The sequence below is a fragment of the Pelmatolapia mariae genome, linkage group LG23 (genome assembly GCF_036321145.2).
Source record: "Pelmatolapia mariae isolate MD_Pm_ZW linkage group LG23, Pm_UMD_F_2, whole genome shotgun sequence".
Lineage (NCBI taxonomy): Eukaryota > Metazoa > Chordata > Actinopteri > Cichliformes > Cichlidae > Pelmatolapia > Pelmatolapia mariae.
Genome location: NC_086246.1, coordinates 41,209,560 through 41,224,603, shown reverse-complemented (window position 1 = coordinate 41,224,603; position 15,044 = coordinate 41,209,560). Strand labels below are relative to the sequence as shown.

Here is a 15,044-nt window from a genome sequence, read left to right as displayed (position 1 = left end):
CCTGATGTTGCTGTTTGTATTGTTCACCTTTCTGATGTTTTTTCTTCCTCTCAGAACCTCTGAGGTTCAGCTTTCTGTAATATGAGCCTGATCGCCTGTTATTGATTGTTGTTGACAGTTTCTTTGTTTGTTGTTTGTGTGTTGTGTTTTTGTTTTGTTTTTTTCTTTTATGCTCAATAACATCTGTCTGCTCAAATGTCTGATTTCTCTCTGCAGTTCCTGGACAGATAGAGAAACAAATTATGTACTGCCATTTGTTGTTTTTATTGTTTACTGTTTATTTGTTTCCAGGTTACGGTATCGGCCTCCCTCAGAATTCTCCTCTGACATCCAATGTCTCCGAGTTCATCAGCAGATACAAATCCGATGGTTACATGGACCTGCTGCACGACAAGTGGTACAAAGTAGTTCCGTGTGGGAACCGCGTGTTCGCCGTTACTGAGGTCAGTGTGACAGCAGCACACCTGTGTGGCCGTGGCCACCTGTTCCTTCCTGTTGCTGGTGTAGAGCTGCTCAGAGATCAAACCTGAGATGCTTTCATGAAATGTATTTTATTTCAACCTTCTCAAAGCCAACAGAACAACATGAGGAGGCGTCTGGACACTTCAGATCTGGAGTGGATATACTTTCTGACTGTGCTCAGGTGGGCAGATGCTGTCCCCTACTGGTCATTCTGAGACACAGCCATCAAACCTCATAAAGGCAGATTAAAAAACATAACACAAACTGCAGTTGGCAACAAAACAAAGCAACAGGAAACCAGTTAGCAACACAGCAAGAAACCAGCTGCAGACACACTGCAGGCACAGAGGACAGGGCAAATACATCTTCCTGCTCTTTTAAAACAAGCTGCCTGCTGACCTTAGATCAGTTACATCTGTGCGTCCATTTAAAAACAGACTCAAAATCTCTTTGTTTGCACAGGCCTGCACTCATCAGGTGTTTTTTGTTTTGGTTTATTTTAGTTTTATATTTTGCTCTTTTCGATGCCTTTACAATTTTAAACATGCACAGGTTTTTATGTTTTCTTCTGTGTTAAGCATGTTCCATTTGCAACTAATGAAATGTGGTAAATAAGTAATCGCCACTCCCTTCTCTTTTAGACTCTTCAGATGGGCATCAGCCACTTTTCCGGACTCTTCGTGTTGCTGTGCGTCGGCGTGAGCGGCGCTTTGCTGACTCTGGCAGGCGAACATGGTTTTTACCGACTCGTTCTGCCACACATCCGCCGCCGTCAGAACCTAAAGTACTGGCTGCACACCTCACAGGTAAGTCAGAGAAGGATGACCTCAGCCGAGTGCTTTTATATAATTCATTCATGTTTGTGAAAAACTAAATGAGAAAACTAAACGCTCTGTGTGCAGAAAATCCACCGAGCTCTGAACATGACGTACGAGGACGTGAAGAGGCAGCGAGCTGAGAGAGAGAAGAGGTCAGTCTCACCATCTGAGCTCAGAGTGTTTAGGTTAACTCTGATGGGAGTTGCAGGATGTCAACAGAGAACAGCACAACCTCAGGCTTCAATCTCCAGTTATTCTTTCAGTTATGAAGCTGATTTTGTAATCCATGAATGAGAAATACAATAAATATAAACTTTCATGAGCAAAAACACTGTTGAAAAAATCTTGGTTTTAAATTAGAAACTGTCCCGATTCGTGATTGATGTGTGAGACAAACGACTACTGGTCCAAGTGCGTCAAAACAATGATTTTATTAAACACGTGTGGAAAGATACAGCTCAATATTGTCAACACAGATCTCTCGTCAAAACATACTTTCAGCATGATTTTATTATGTCAGGGTTAACGCCCCTTCTCGCGTTAGACAAAACATCACATGCATAGGTTATAATTAATGACAATTTAAACAAGTTTCCGTGTTCAACAGCGTTTTGCCCTATATGGTTGTCTCACTCTCCAGATATTTCCTGTAGACTTATTCATGGCAAGCTTATCTTTAACACCTTCTGCATCACTCGTTGCTAAGCAGAGACAAAGCAAGATGTATTTCACCTTTACCCTAGAAATTGTACTTAATGTCTGTGTGTGTGCAAGCATGTTATGCATTCCTTCACAGCATTCAAGTCATTTCATCAATATATCAGTTCAGACATAACGCTGAACGACGCTTTTAACCTTCATCAGAGTGTATGCCTAACTCTATCATGAGCACAGATGCAATGTGTGTAATAACATGACTGAAACTGTATGTTTAATAAATTGAATAAATGTTTAATCAAATGGCACTGCTCAAAGCTAAATAAAAAGATATAAAAGAATCAACATGATATAAAATGATATAATCCCCACAAAACACATGACCTTATAATGTTTTTTTCAGTTCTTCATGCTCCTCCTTTGGAGTTTAGAGATTTCTTATCCACATATTTCTCACTTACTTATGTGCATTATTCTGAGCCTAAGGTCTTTGTCTGTGTTCAGCTGTAACCTGCAGAAGTCTCAGCCCCCTCCGGCCCCTCCGGCCCCTCCAGCTCCGGGAGCTTCAGCCAAATGGAACAACGAGACGAGCAAGGACGCTGCTGCAGCAGCTGCCGCCGCTGCTGCCAAAGATGCCAAAGACTTCAAAAGAGTCCACTTCAACCTGGAGACGCTCAACACCCGCCGTCTGCTTGCTCGTCTCGCAGTCTCTGAAGCCAAGGGGGGCAGCGCCATGGCTGAGAGGGAGGGTCCAGCCAAGCCGAAGGCGGGGCCAAACAGCAGGCTGTGTGAGAATGGAGGACCGGCGGCTTCGTTCACCAACCGACTCCTCACGCTCCCCTCCTCATCCTCCTCTGCAAGACTCAATGCTTCAGTTCCACCCCCCACAGCCGCGGCGCTTTCTCCGCCTGCTACTTCCACCCCTGCCCCCGTTACCATAGCCCCGCCTGCCTCAGATGCCCCACCCCGTGCTGCTGTCGCTCCGCCCCGGCCTGGCGAGCTGGAGGAGCTGGAGGAAGAGATCGAACAGATGAGGGAGAAGTTACGGACAGCTCTGGCAAGGAGAGCTGAGATTCAGACGACTCTAACCAAACCCACTGTCACAGTGACAAGCACCCCATCATCCGTTACCACGACAACCATTATGGCGACCCCAACAACGACAGGAGCCACGCCCATTCCCATACCCACCATTACCCCAGTAACAACTCTTCCTTCCAACATGAAATGCGTAACGACCATGACCGACCCACCTCACAAAGTCCTATCTAAAGTCCGGCCCCTCCATAGCAGCCTGGCCAGTCAGAGGAGGTGATGTTCTCTGGAAAGGTCACGACACGGCGGCCATTCTAATCAAGAGTGAGGAAAAAATTTGTTCCTTTTATTTTGTTTAACTTTCTCAAGTTCTCAAATAAGTTGATTGGACATGAAAACATCAAAGAGCCGTGAAGCTAATCAGATGATTGGTTACCTAATCAATATTTTTAGGCTGGATGAAATTATTGAACCCCTTAGAGTACAAACACTTTATATTTCCAGCTAAAATTAGAAATCCTGTGAAAACATTAAAGAAAAAATGAAATTGTTTCAATGACTTTATAAAATAAAAAATTACTGTTGAGAAAATATGCTAATTTAAATCCATAAATCTTAAAATGAAAGTCGGAAGATCAGGTAACATGCCCCAAACCCGAACCTTTATTATTTCACACATTTCAAAGTTTGAGTAATCAGTTATTTATACACTAAATTTATTATTTTGTAATATTACTAATATTAGTAATTAGTATTGAATTAGTATTACTGTGAGTACAGTTTGTTTTTCAGGGTTTTTTACTCCTAAACGTCAAAGACAATCTATTTAAAATATTTTAATATGATATATTTATCACTTTAAGAGTGATGTTTTTTTGTCAATTAAGTGCTCAATAAAAAAAAAAAATCTTTTAATGTTTTTCAGTCACAAGTACAGCTTGTGAAGTCTAAAGTCTGTCAGATAAATTATGTAAACTGAGGAAGAGAAGAAGACCAGGACGTGAGCCTGAGGCACACCGAATTTAATGAGTTCTTAGTTTGAGCCAAATACAGAATAATGTAGCAGTTGTATTATAGAAGTGCATATTCCTAAAGAATCCAGAGACTTATTTTTGCATATTTTTACATATTTAGTAACAAAACAAATAAGTTTGTATATAATTAAAATAGCTGCAGTGAGTCTAAAGATTTTATTCTTTATTTTTATATAAAATCAGAGTCTGATGTTCAGTTTCCACCTCTGACTGGTTAAAACGGCCGCCGTGACAGAGACTGAAGAGCATTTCTGGAACTTTCTAAAACTCTGGCAGTGCGCAAAAAGCATGTCCACTCTTTAAAAATAAATTACAAGAAGTACACATACCACCAGACACAACATGAACAATAGAGCTGTTTCCTGTTGGGAGCAGAAACGGTGGTGTTCATGCAATAACATAGTTTGTTCTTCACACAGACGCAACTCCTCTTCATGTCACATGAACATGGTTAGTGTAAGCAGTATGCCGAAGGTTTTTATTAGAGTCACTTCACTACAGACATGAAACCTTAAATGTTACCACAGAGCCTGAACCCATCCCCGAATGTGACTTTAACCCCACCAATAACCACACACCAATAAGTTAAACTGCAGGAATGTCTTAAAGACATGAAGACCTGGATGGCCTCTATTTTTCTGCTTCTAAACTTCTAAAAACTGAGGTTATTGTACTCAGCCCTGAAAATCTTAGAAATATGGTATCTAATCAGATACCTACTCTGGATGGCATTACCTTGGCCTCCAGTAACACTGTGAGTAATCGCGGAGTCGTTTTTGACCAGGATATGTCCTTCAGCATCTACATTAAACAAATATTTATCTTTCTTCAAACATGTTTCTTAGAAACACTGAACTGCGTCACTTTCCAAACTAAAGATGAAGAAATGTTCAGATTCTCCAGAAAACATGAAATCTGTTGTTAAACCTTCAAATGGTCTGAAAAGTTGAGGATGTTTTCACTCTGTTTGGTACATTTACAGGTTTCTCATAAAAAAGAAAGAAAAAAATTGATTCCTATTTTATTCATTCATTCAGTTTGTTTTTCATCAGTTAAACTTAAATCTGAGAGATGAGCCTGAGTTTTAACTTTCAGATATTTTACTGAGTTAAATCCATTAATCATCCTGTTATTCTTCTTAAGTGTTTTTATGATAATTAATAAAATCGACTTTATAATGAAGTCTGTGACGTTGTATTTTACTGGTTGATCTGATTTAACTGAGGAATCGGCTGGAGTTATTAAAAGGTTAAACCTCAGTGTCAGTCTAAAATTTGTTAAACTCTGTTTTATTCACAGCTAACAAGCTAGGTGTAGAATGATCGATCAGTGATTTGTTATAACACAGCTTTACTGAGTGTACACTAAGCATCCATCAGTCATAACAATAACAATACCTCTTACTGCTGTAAAAGGTATTGCAACGACATAAAGCTGTCATACACTTTGGCTTAAACCGGTATAAGACGTCTTAGCCACAAGAGCATGCATGTAGAAAGTATGCACCTATGCTAACACTTTCCTTTGTTTTCTAGCATTTACACTAAAGTAACACAAAATGTCATCTGCAGATGTGATGAAGGGTATACTCAGTCATTTTTTTCTTTATTTAATTGAAGAAAATACTGTAATCATAAATATACATTGATTTGTAGGTAGCTACATCTTCCAACAATTGAGGAACCCTCATGAACTTATCATTAATGTATTAAAAATAGATAACAGCTGCCATGTTGCCCAACCATCTTGAATACAGTGATTGCTGTTCTGCCTAATCAGCACAGCGATTATAGACTGGCCCCATACCAGAGGTGGAGGAGAACAGAAATGGTAGGCATTGGCATGCTGTGGACGGGCATTTTAATTCCTATCTGCATTTCAAACTCAAGATATCAAGGATCAAATCTATGTTTTATCATTAAAGAAAATAGAAACAAAAACATGAAAGGGACAATGCCACCACGATCTTATTAAAACCTAATCCTTTTTTTCCTCACCTCAAGTCTCATCTCCTGAAATGAAGTTGGGGCTCTAACACATGAAAATGTGCATAAACAAGTTATTTGCAATACTGTCATAGTTACTTAATGTGATCAGAAAAGAAACACAATCTGCTGACATCTATAGGTGAGATTTTACACCTTGTTTCCTGATGAGGTGTTCGCGGACCTGTTAGTTTTGGGGAGTTGTAATGCAATCAGTGTTCCTGTTCTTGATCTTGTGACATTTTTGGAAATTCAAACAGAAATGTGGTTGTTGTCACTTTAAGAGTTTCTCTCTTTTTATTTAAAAAAAACTTTTAGATAATTTCATCTCAAATATTGAAACAGGTGTTTGTAAAAATAAACCACTGAACCTTGTTCACACAGAGAATTATAAACATTTAATCGTGTTAATTTTTTTTTTTAACATCTGTTTTCTGATTGATCAGCTCTTGTTGAGAGCAGCTGCCAGCTGGTTGTAGCTCATCTTCCTCAGGATCTCCTCAGTTACCTCCTTGGCCCCCTCAGCGTGGTACTTCTGGACCATGAGGTCAACAGTTCTGGTTCTGTCTGCGGCCTCCAGTCGGCTGACGGAGATCGGATCAGCCTGGAGACTCAGGAAGCGCTGGAAGGTTTTCAGATCCTCTGAACCGAGACGGTTGAGCATCTGCAGCAGCTGCAGGGTCGCATCTTCCTCCTGCAAGTCCAGCACCTTCACTGAGATGGGAGAGACCGGAACACAGGTCAGACCGGATCCACACACATAAACTGATCTGCAAGACCGGTAATGTTGTGGTGATGGAGCTGTACTCCCTTAAGATGGTGTCAAAGAGGCCAAGATAAAGACAGTGCTGGACAATACCTCCCACCCACTCCATGACGTATTGGCCAGTCACAGGAGCACGCTTAGTTAGAGACTCATAATGCACCACTGAATGACACAGGAAATCATTCCTCCCTGTGGATATCACATCCAACTAATGCACAGTACACACTGCAGTAGTTACACCATTTTGCACATCCCCTACAGTAAAATAACAAATAACATATAAATAAAGTTTTACAGTTTAGGGTAAAATGTCAATCATATATTTTTAACCTTTGTAAGATTCTGGATATTTATAATTGAGCTATTTGTATATATTAAAGCTACTTTTTATATTCTGTAATTTTGTAATATATTGTATTATTTAATTTCCTCGGGGATTAATAAAGGATTCTGATTCTGACGTTCATACTGTAGTAAGATCTGTCTGTGTGAACACACTCGAAGATCTGGGGTCACTCTGGATTAAACAGATTATTCAGATTAATTCATCAGAAATGTCTGAAACTTTTTTCTTTCCCTCTTTCTTTCTCCCCTTTCTTTCCCCCAGTCAAGTCTGTCCCGTATTCAGCAAGTGAAAATAAAATAAACAATAAAAGGTGAATCAAATAGACCATTACGGCAAGGCTGGGATGGTCCATTTGGTAAAGTAAATCCGTTGGGCATCTTTCTTCGCCTTTAGACAATAATTCTGATGGCAAAAGAGCCAAACGGGACAGGCAAAAAAAAGAAATGTTTGAAACTACAGTTATTAATTAAAGGACTCATTAATAAATTTTATATTATCACTGTTACCTCATAAACATTTCTCAGGTGGAACAGCTGGATTTCTGATTAGCTGATGAAAGAGTAAGTTTGGTTTGATTAAAGCCTCTAAAGGACAAAAAGCATGTCTGGGGGCAGCAGTCTGAAACTGCTGGACACCAGCCAATTAAAGGACAGGATTCAGACGCATGAACACAAACTGGGAGCCGTGAAAAAAACACTGGTCAGGACAGGCAAACGTTCAATGGAGATGTCTGGTTGAAACAAACAAAGAGAAGCTGCAGGTTAACGAGCCTCCATGATAAAGTCTCACATTTTCAAGAACCATGATGTGTTTTCAGTTTGACTGTGAATCAACTACAGACACAGGTAAAAGAAGGTCACATGTAGTGTGAATTACCTTTCAGCTGGATGTCTCGGGCCCAGACCTCACACTCTTTGTTGCCAAAGAGCCAGCCAATCAGACGGGATCTAGCCACATGACTCCTGAGCTGCAGCCTCACTTGTGTGGCTCCAGCCTTCAGCTGCACCTGGAATGACGGCAGGAAGTTGTTGTAGTCTCTGAAGTTCACGAACTTTGATGTCTGAAATTATAAAAACAACAAATGAGCTTCATGAGAGTGTGTGTTTGTAAAAATTAAGATCAAGGCTCTGATCGGGAAGCAGCGTCAACAAACTCAGCTTCCTGTTTCTGAACAGCTGATGGAGTTCCAATTCGAGGATTCACCATGGCAATGGTAAACAAAGAGAAAGCAAAGCATCAGGTGTTCACAGGTGAGAGCAGGTGCAGCGTCTAAGTGACATACCTCTGGCTGGATGACTGTGACGGGCTCTCCAATCAGTTTGTATGTGTGATTTGGGATCAGTTCGCAGTCAGGAATAGCTTCGACGTACTCAGCCCCAATCCGCCGCTTCCACTCCTTTCTCACCTGCACATTAGGTGATCAGTCAGAGCCACAAAGACTGATTCAGGTATTTGTTACAGGTGTCAGAGGATATCATTTCAAATATATTATATTATATTTCAAAGATTTCAAACCTTTCACTGCACTTTTCATGGATATTGTAAGGACCCTTCAGGCAGGGCCTGCTTACCTGAGTGAGGCAGACATTCCTGGGCAGCAGCAGGACGAACAGTGTGGAATTAGTGGGTTGAGAGAAGATCAACACCAAGCCAGCAATCTGGTCACTGGGCGCTGGTGTCACCAGACCAAAGCACGAGAAGCCCGAGATATCAACTGTCACATGACTATCAGTCACCTGACCTGGAGTGATAAAGTCCACACAGTCCCCAGTGACATGAGCTACAGATAGGAAGTGCTGACCACCATCTGCAAGATAGGAAAACATTCATCCAGAGACCATCAACAAACGTCAGCCAGCGATGGCAATTCAGACGTGTCTGACATGGTAACCCTGGAATGAGCCAAACACAAAATGTAAATCTAAACTTCTCTCCAAAGTCTCGGACTCAGAGGATTAAACAAGATCAGAAAGTATTTTTCTTTCCTCCAAAACATCAGGCGAGGATGATTTCTTCTGCAGTTTCTGTTTGCAGTCATGAGTACGCTCATTAATTATCTGCTGCAAGGCCAGTAAACGTGGATGTGAATGTGAAGTTTGACCTCATGGTGGGACTGTGACATATAACTGGCAGTAAACGTGTCAAAGAAACAGTTAGTGACCTGAGAGCAGCTGGCAATGTGGCAGGTGGAGTCGCTGGAAGCTCCCAGTCAGCAGGTGGAACCTGAACAGAGCTCCTGCCACCTGCAGCCCTTTAGAGGACAGGAAGTCCACATCCCAGGGAACCATCTCATACACCACGTCACCAAATCCCTCCAACACCAGGCCTGTCAGACTGCACCTGAACACACCGGGCTGCTGGCAGCGCAACCTGGCAACATGGAACCATGGAGACATCACTGTTGATTTGTTAGCTCTTAACTGTGAGGTGATATTCAGAGCATCTAGACAGTGTTCACACCGCTTCACTTGTTCCACATGATGTGATGTTACAGCCTTAAATTGTATTATACAGCCCTTTGCCACTTTGCATTTAATCATTAGTGAGTCTAAATAAATCTAAGATTGTCTTCATACAAGAAACACATTCGACCACATTAGACATAAAAATACTGACTACAAGATGGCCAGGTCACTATTTCAAACTCCAAAGTTCATCAAAGATCCATAGGGAAGGTACATTATGGTTCAAGTTGATATCCTATAACAAAAAATACATTTTATAAATATATATGGCCCCAGTGACGGCATTTGTAGAAAATTTGTAGAAAGGTGCATAGATAAATACTTAATACATAAAGAACTAAAGAAGGATGAAACCACAGTCATTATTTGTTGGGAGGCTTTAAAGCCCATGTCCTCATTTTAGGTTTGACAGAATTTTAGTAGATAGAGGTGAATGGCTTAAACATGAATTGAGCTGCGGTTTGGGGAAGGCCTCGAAGGGAACCTGCAGCGGCTCCCGGGCCTGGCAGATCCCTATGTACTACATAGAAGTGAAGAAGTGAAACAATTGAAAAGGAGAGGGAGGGTGAGAACAAAGAGCTTGTAGAACTGGGGGATCATATATAGATAAGAACCGGAAGGAGCCTGTTGGGAGGCATCGTCCCGCTCCTGAAATTCAGATACTTTATCTCCAAATAAGGGGATAGACGTAGAATATGGCCCTCAAAGTGGAAGCGTCTTTCGGCAACAACATCAGGCTAAGGGACGGGTGACTGCTCCTCTTTGTTCGTTATCCGGTCCCAGTAGGAAGGACGCCAGTATTGATCCATCCATTCATCTTATCCTTTTCAGGGTCGCGGGGGGTGCTGGAGCTCCCAGCGACACGTGCAGCCGTCAACCATCCGGACGCAGCAGTGGGAGTTGGACTAGAGACCACGAAGGGCATCTGCAAACTGCTGGGGGACTCCATAGTGATGTAGGATAGCCCATAGTCGGCCGGTGGACGCTGTCAAAAGCCTTCTTGAAATCGATAAAATTGATAGAAATCTTCCTTTGATATTTCAATGTTTGTTCAACAATCATGCGGAGGATGAAGATTTGCTCGACACATGACCAGCCACTCCGAAAACCAGCCTGCTCTTCTTGCAATCGCTCGTCCCCTGCATGTTGTAGCCGACTCAAAAGAACGAGGCAACGAGGTAGAAAGAACAAACCATAGTATAAAATGGCTCACCTGAATGCTCCTATAGGGATGTGATGCAAACTAGAAGACTAGACAGAGACTAGACTCATTGAGATCATCAACAAGACTGGCTCTCTTCCACACTGTGTGTTTTGTACTGTATTCCTCCCCTCACCCCCAACCGGTCGCAGCAGATGGCCCCTCCCTGAACCTGGTTCTGCTGGAGGTTTCTTCCTGTTAAAAGGGAGTTTTTCCTTCCCACTGTCGCCAAGTGCTTGCTCATAGGGGATCATATAGTTGTTGGGGTTTCTCTGTGTTATTGTAGGGCCTTTACCTTACAAAATAAAGCGCCTCGAGGTAACTGTTGTTGCGATTTGGTGGTATACAAGTGAAACTGAATTTAATTTAATGTAATTCCAAAATGCATTAAATTCATTTCACCTCAAAATTCTACAGAGAATACCCCATAATGTCTTGATGCATGCTCAATCATCCAGGTAAATAAATCTCAAAAGGTTGATTCTGTTCATTTGGACATAGCGTTTTCAGTGGGAGAAACATATTGTCAGTCATCCAAGTGACTTTTTCAGTTTGAAGAAGAAGAAAAAGAAGTGGTGAAACATTTCTCCCACTGAAAACGCTACGTCCAGATGAACAGAATCAATCTGTTCATCTGGACGTAGCGTATCTGTCCAATAATCTTGGGGAATACTTCAAAATGACAAAGTGAAAAGCTCCAACAGGTTTGATGGGGACCGTTGGTACTCGGCGATTTTCAGATCTCTCCAGAGATGTTCAGTCAGGTTCAAGTCTTGGCTCTTGCTGGGTCACTTCAGAGTGGTCCCAAGCCACTCCTTTGTTATCTTGGCTGTGTGCTTAGAGTCACTGTCCTGTTGGAACCGTCGCCCCAGTCCAAGGTCCAGAGCCCTCTGGAGCAGGTTATCATCAAAGATGTCTCTGTACATTGCTGCATTAATCTTTCCCTTAACCGTCGCTAGTTTCCCTGTTTCTGCTGCTGAGAAATATTTTGAGGTGAAAAAATGAATTTAATCCATTTTAGAATAAGGCTGTAACATGACAAGACAACATGACAGTGTGGAACAAGTGACGCACTGTGAATACTTCCACTGTAGGGTAAGGTGGTATTGATAAACTCGTATGATTTGGTGATAACGTCAGTATGTGTTGGGTCTGACTCACAAGAACTTACAAATAAAAACACATCAAACACCACAAACATAACTCGAGGTCACAACATCAAGAGCGGGGTCAACAGCAGCATGGCACCAGATCTGCCCTAACCCTCCATTAAACCACATCAGCCAACAACCCTGTGTTACCTGAATATGCTCCCATCCTCGCTGACCTCAGGTGTAATCTCAACCTGCACAGACCAAAAAAAAAGGTTGATTAAAAAACTGGACTGATCATAAAATCAACAATTAGCACATCAGTGACATCACAGTGACACAACTTACCTGTGGTGTATTTGTCTCCAACCTGATGTCAGAGTAGGTCAGTGATGTCACTGCTTCTGCTTGAAAACAGAGACCTGCAGAAAGATGACATCATCACATCACATGATTACATCCTTCCTGATAAATATCGAGTCAAGTGTAGCTCAGCACAGACTTTGCATACATACACAGCGTTGGCACAATCTTCATCAGGATCTCCATGGCGACACGTTCTGCCTGATTGGATCCAAAGAGTTTTTCTAGAAGTCTCCACGTCGTCCGTCTGTCTGCGTGTTCCAACTGCTCTCCACCAATAGGAGAGTGACTTTCTGCAGTCATGCATTTGTTGACCAACCACTGGAAACACTTGAGCTCATCTGAGACCAGAAACTCCAACATCTCCATGATGACAACTGAGTCTGAGGCATTCTGGGAAACAAAAATAGGACAGCTGGTGACATCATGGATCAAGGTGAACTAGTGGTCTTCAGACCTGACATTCCCTCTGAGCCTTGCTGAAACTGTCAGGTGACAAAAACAAACCTTGCCCCTGATGTGATCCTCTTTCAGCTCCTGCAGTAAAAAGGGTTCTGATTGACCAAGGGCGTGGTAGAACACTTTCTGAGCTTCCTCCCCTTTCCTGAGGACCAGGTCTACTAGAACCCGGTTCCTGTCCTTGCAAGCTCCGTAGATGGCGATGGCCTCCCTTTCTGAGGCGTTGAGGATCCTGTAGCATTGCAGGGCTTCACGGATAGGGCCGGGTCTCTGGATCCTGCTGATAAGCTTCCGCCGCTGAGTCTTCACAAAGCCCTGGACAGGTTTTAGATCTGATTCAGGTCTCAGGGGGATCATGGTGAAGCATACAGGGCGAACCTGATGATTTCCGCCGATTAGAGACTGGACTGCGGCCAACACCGCTGGTGCTCTGTCCTCCTGGTAACACCTCATCATGGTTTTGGCGGTGCTGCAGGCGTCAGCAGACCGCAGCCAGCGTGGAGGGATGGGGGGGAAGTCCTGCAGCAGGTCTGACTGACTGAGACCCCACTGGATCCTCCAGAGCTCCACAATTGGTAGCTTTGAAAGCTCCCGCAGCAGTACATCCTCCTTACCGTCCTCCATTGGGGTATGGGGTGAGTCCCAAACCTGAACTGCCTCCAGCATGTCACCCATGAGTTACGTGTGTGCCCTCAGCTTTGACTGACAGGCCAAGAGAACTCCTGCAAGACAAGCAAAGAGGCAACAAAAACCCTGACCAAATCAGTTCAATTCCATTTCATTTTATTTATATAGTGCCAAATCACAACAATAGTTGCTTCAAGGGGATTTATATTGTAAGGTAAATAGGTGTGCAGAGCCATAGCTGGACTGGCCATCAGGCATACCGGGCATTTGCCCAGTGGGCCGATGGTGATTCTGTTTTTTTGTTTTTCTTTTGTAACGGTATAAACAATGAAAGGTGGTGGATTGGCCAGATCATGGCCGATGTGTAAAAATAACTCAGTTGTTTGGTGGTGGCTATGGCGGAGCTTCCACAGAGGCCAGCAGCTTGATGAGGGAAAGGGGAGGCAGGAGGAGGAGAGACCCGAGACGGCCGCCGAGTGTCAGGTGAACTGATCTTCAGGTAAGAAGTTATGACCTGCAGTCTATCTGGGTCAAATATAAACCAAGTTTAGGTGTAGTTTATTTTCGTTGTGCTAACCTTTTACAGTCAGTTACAATACCTTGTACTGCGTGTTAGCTAGCATGACGGAGTTTCTATACAGCTGAGTGGGTGCTTTGATGTTACTGATAGTGAACTTTATTTTATTCATAAGGTTAGTTAGTAAGTTGCCAACCGTCCCGTAAAAAACGAAATCGTCCCATATTCAGAGAAAATATTATGTGTTTCGTATTGAGCCGAAAAGGAACGCAGTTTGTCCTATTGTACTTCTATTGTCCTTTTGTACTTCAGCTAGAATGAAAAAAAAGACAGAAAGCTGGATTTATTCTGTGTCTTTACGCTGCACAGCTGCTTCTTTTTTTTTATCATTCATTTCTTAAAATGTCTCGCTTTTAATAACTAATTATCTGAAAATATAAACGTGTTTGAGAATTATACCAGTACATCTGATTTGAGGTGCTATTTTTTACAGGAGCTACAGTATCCAGTCATACGTAGTGAGGAGGTAAAATTATTAAGAAGATAATCGACCTCTGTTGGACTAGCGTTCAGGTAGCTGCTCTGCTCTGTGTTAGTACAGGGCATTGAAGATGGTAACAGTGGGTGGATTATATTCTTAAACGTAGTTACAGCACTTTCAGAAACACATCTTCTGTGATGCAATCTACTCCCCACTGCTGTGTAATCAATTATTGTAAATTTAAAAGTTATTAGGAACTGATCAGACAAAAGTGGGTTTTCACGAAACACTGTTAAATGTTCCATTTCTATGCCATATGTTAAAACAAGATCCAGAGTGTGATTAAAGTTGTGTGTGGGTTCTTTTACATTTTGAGAGAAGCCAGTTCTGAGACTGTCATTTTTAGCATCTACATTTTATCTTAGCTGAGCACAAAATAAGACAGAAACACATACTGTGCCATTGTTACCTGTATTGGACAAACAAAACTTGAAAATCCTTTTCCTATCTCGTTCTCTTGTTTTTTTTAGGCAGTCAATTTGAATGAGTAAACCAAACTGGACAGTTTGAGAAATCATTGTTTTAAACAACAATCATTTAAATTGAGGACAGTCTGAGCCTATAGCAGCTCTGTTAGGGTAACAAAGGTACTACAAGGTATTTAAGATAATTATTCCAGACTTTATGTGAGAAGAAGGATTTGCCTTTGTTTAGAGTGATATTATCTGTATCCAAAT

The 15,044-nt window shown here is 42.0% G+C and overlaps 1 protein-coding gene across 2 annotated transcripts in view; it reads left to right on the top strand.

The window, feature by feature from the left end:
• grin3bb (glutamate receptor, ionotropic, N-methyl-D-aspartate 3Bb) overlaps window positions 1-7,099 on the top strand; it is a 58,049-nt gene extending 50,950 nt beyond the window's left edge. The window contains exons 6-10 of one of the 2 annotated variants that reach the window (XM_063466935.1): window positions 292-443; window positions 1,104-1,268; window positions 1,365-1,432; window positions 2,442-3,296; window positions 6,438-7,099. In XM_063466935.1, coding sequence (XP_063323005.1) covers window positions 292-443; window positions 1,104-1,268; window positions 1,365-1,432; window positions 2,442-3,252 — 1,196 coding nt within the window. In that variant the 3' untranslated portion in view covers window positions 3,253-3,296; window positions 6,438-7,099. Of the gene's footprint in view, window positions 1-291; window positions 444-1,103; window positions 1,269-1,364; window positions 1,433-2,441; window positions 5,261-6,437 lie in introns of those variants that run through there. The other variant, XM_063466934.1, reaches the window with a different exon arrangement.
• Window positions 7,100-15,044: the final 7,945 nt, after the last annotated feature.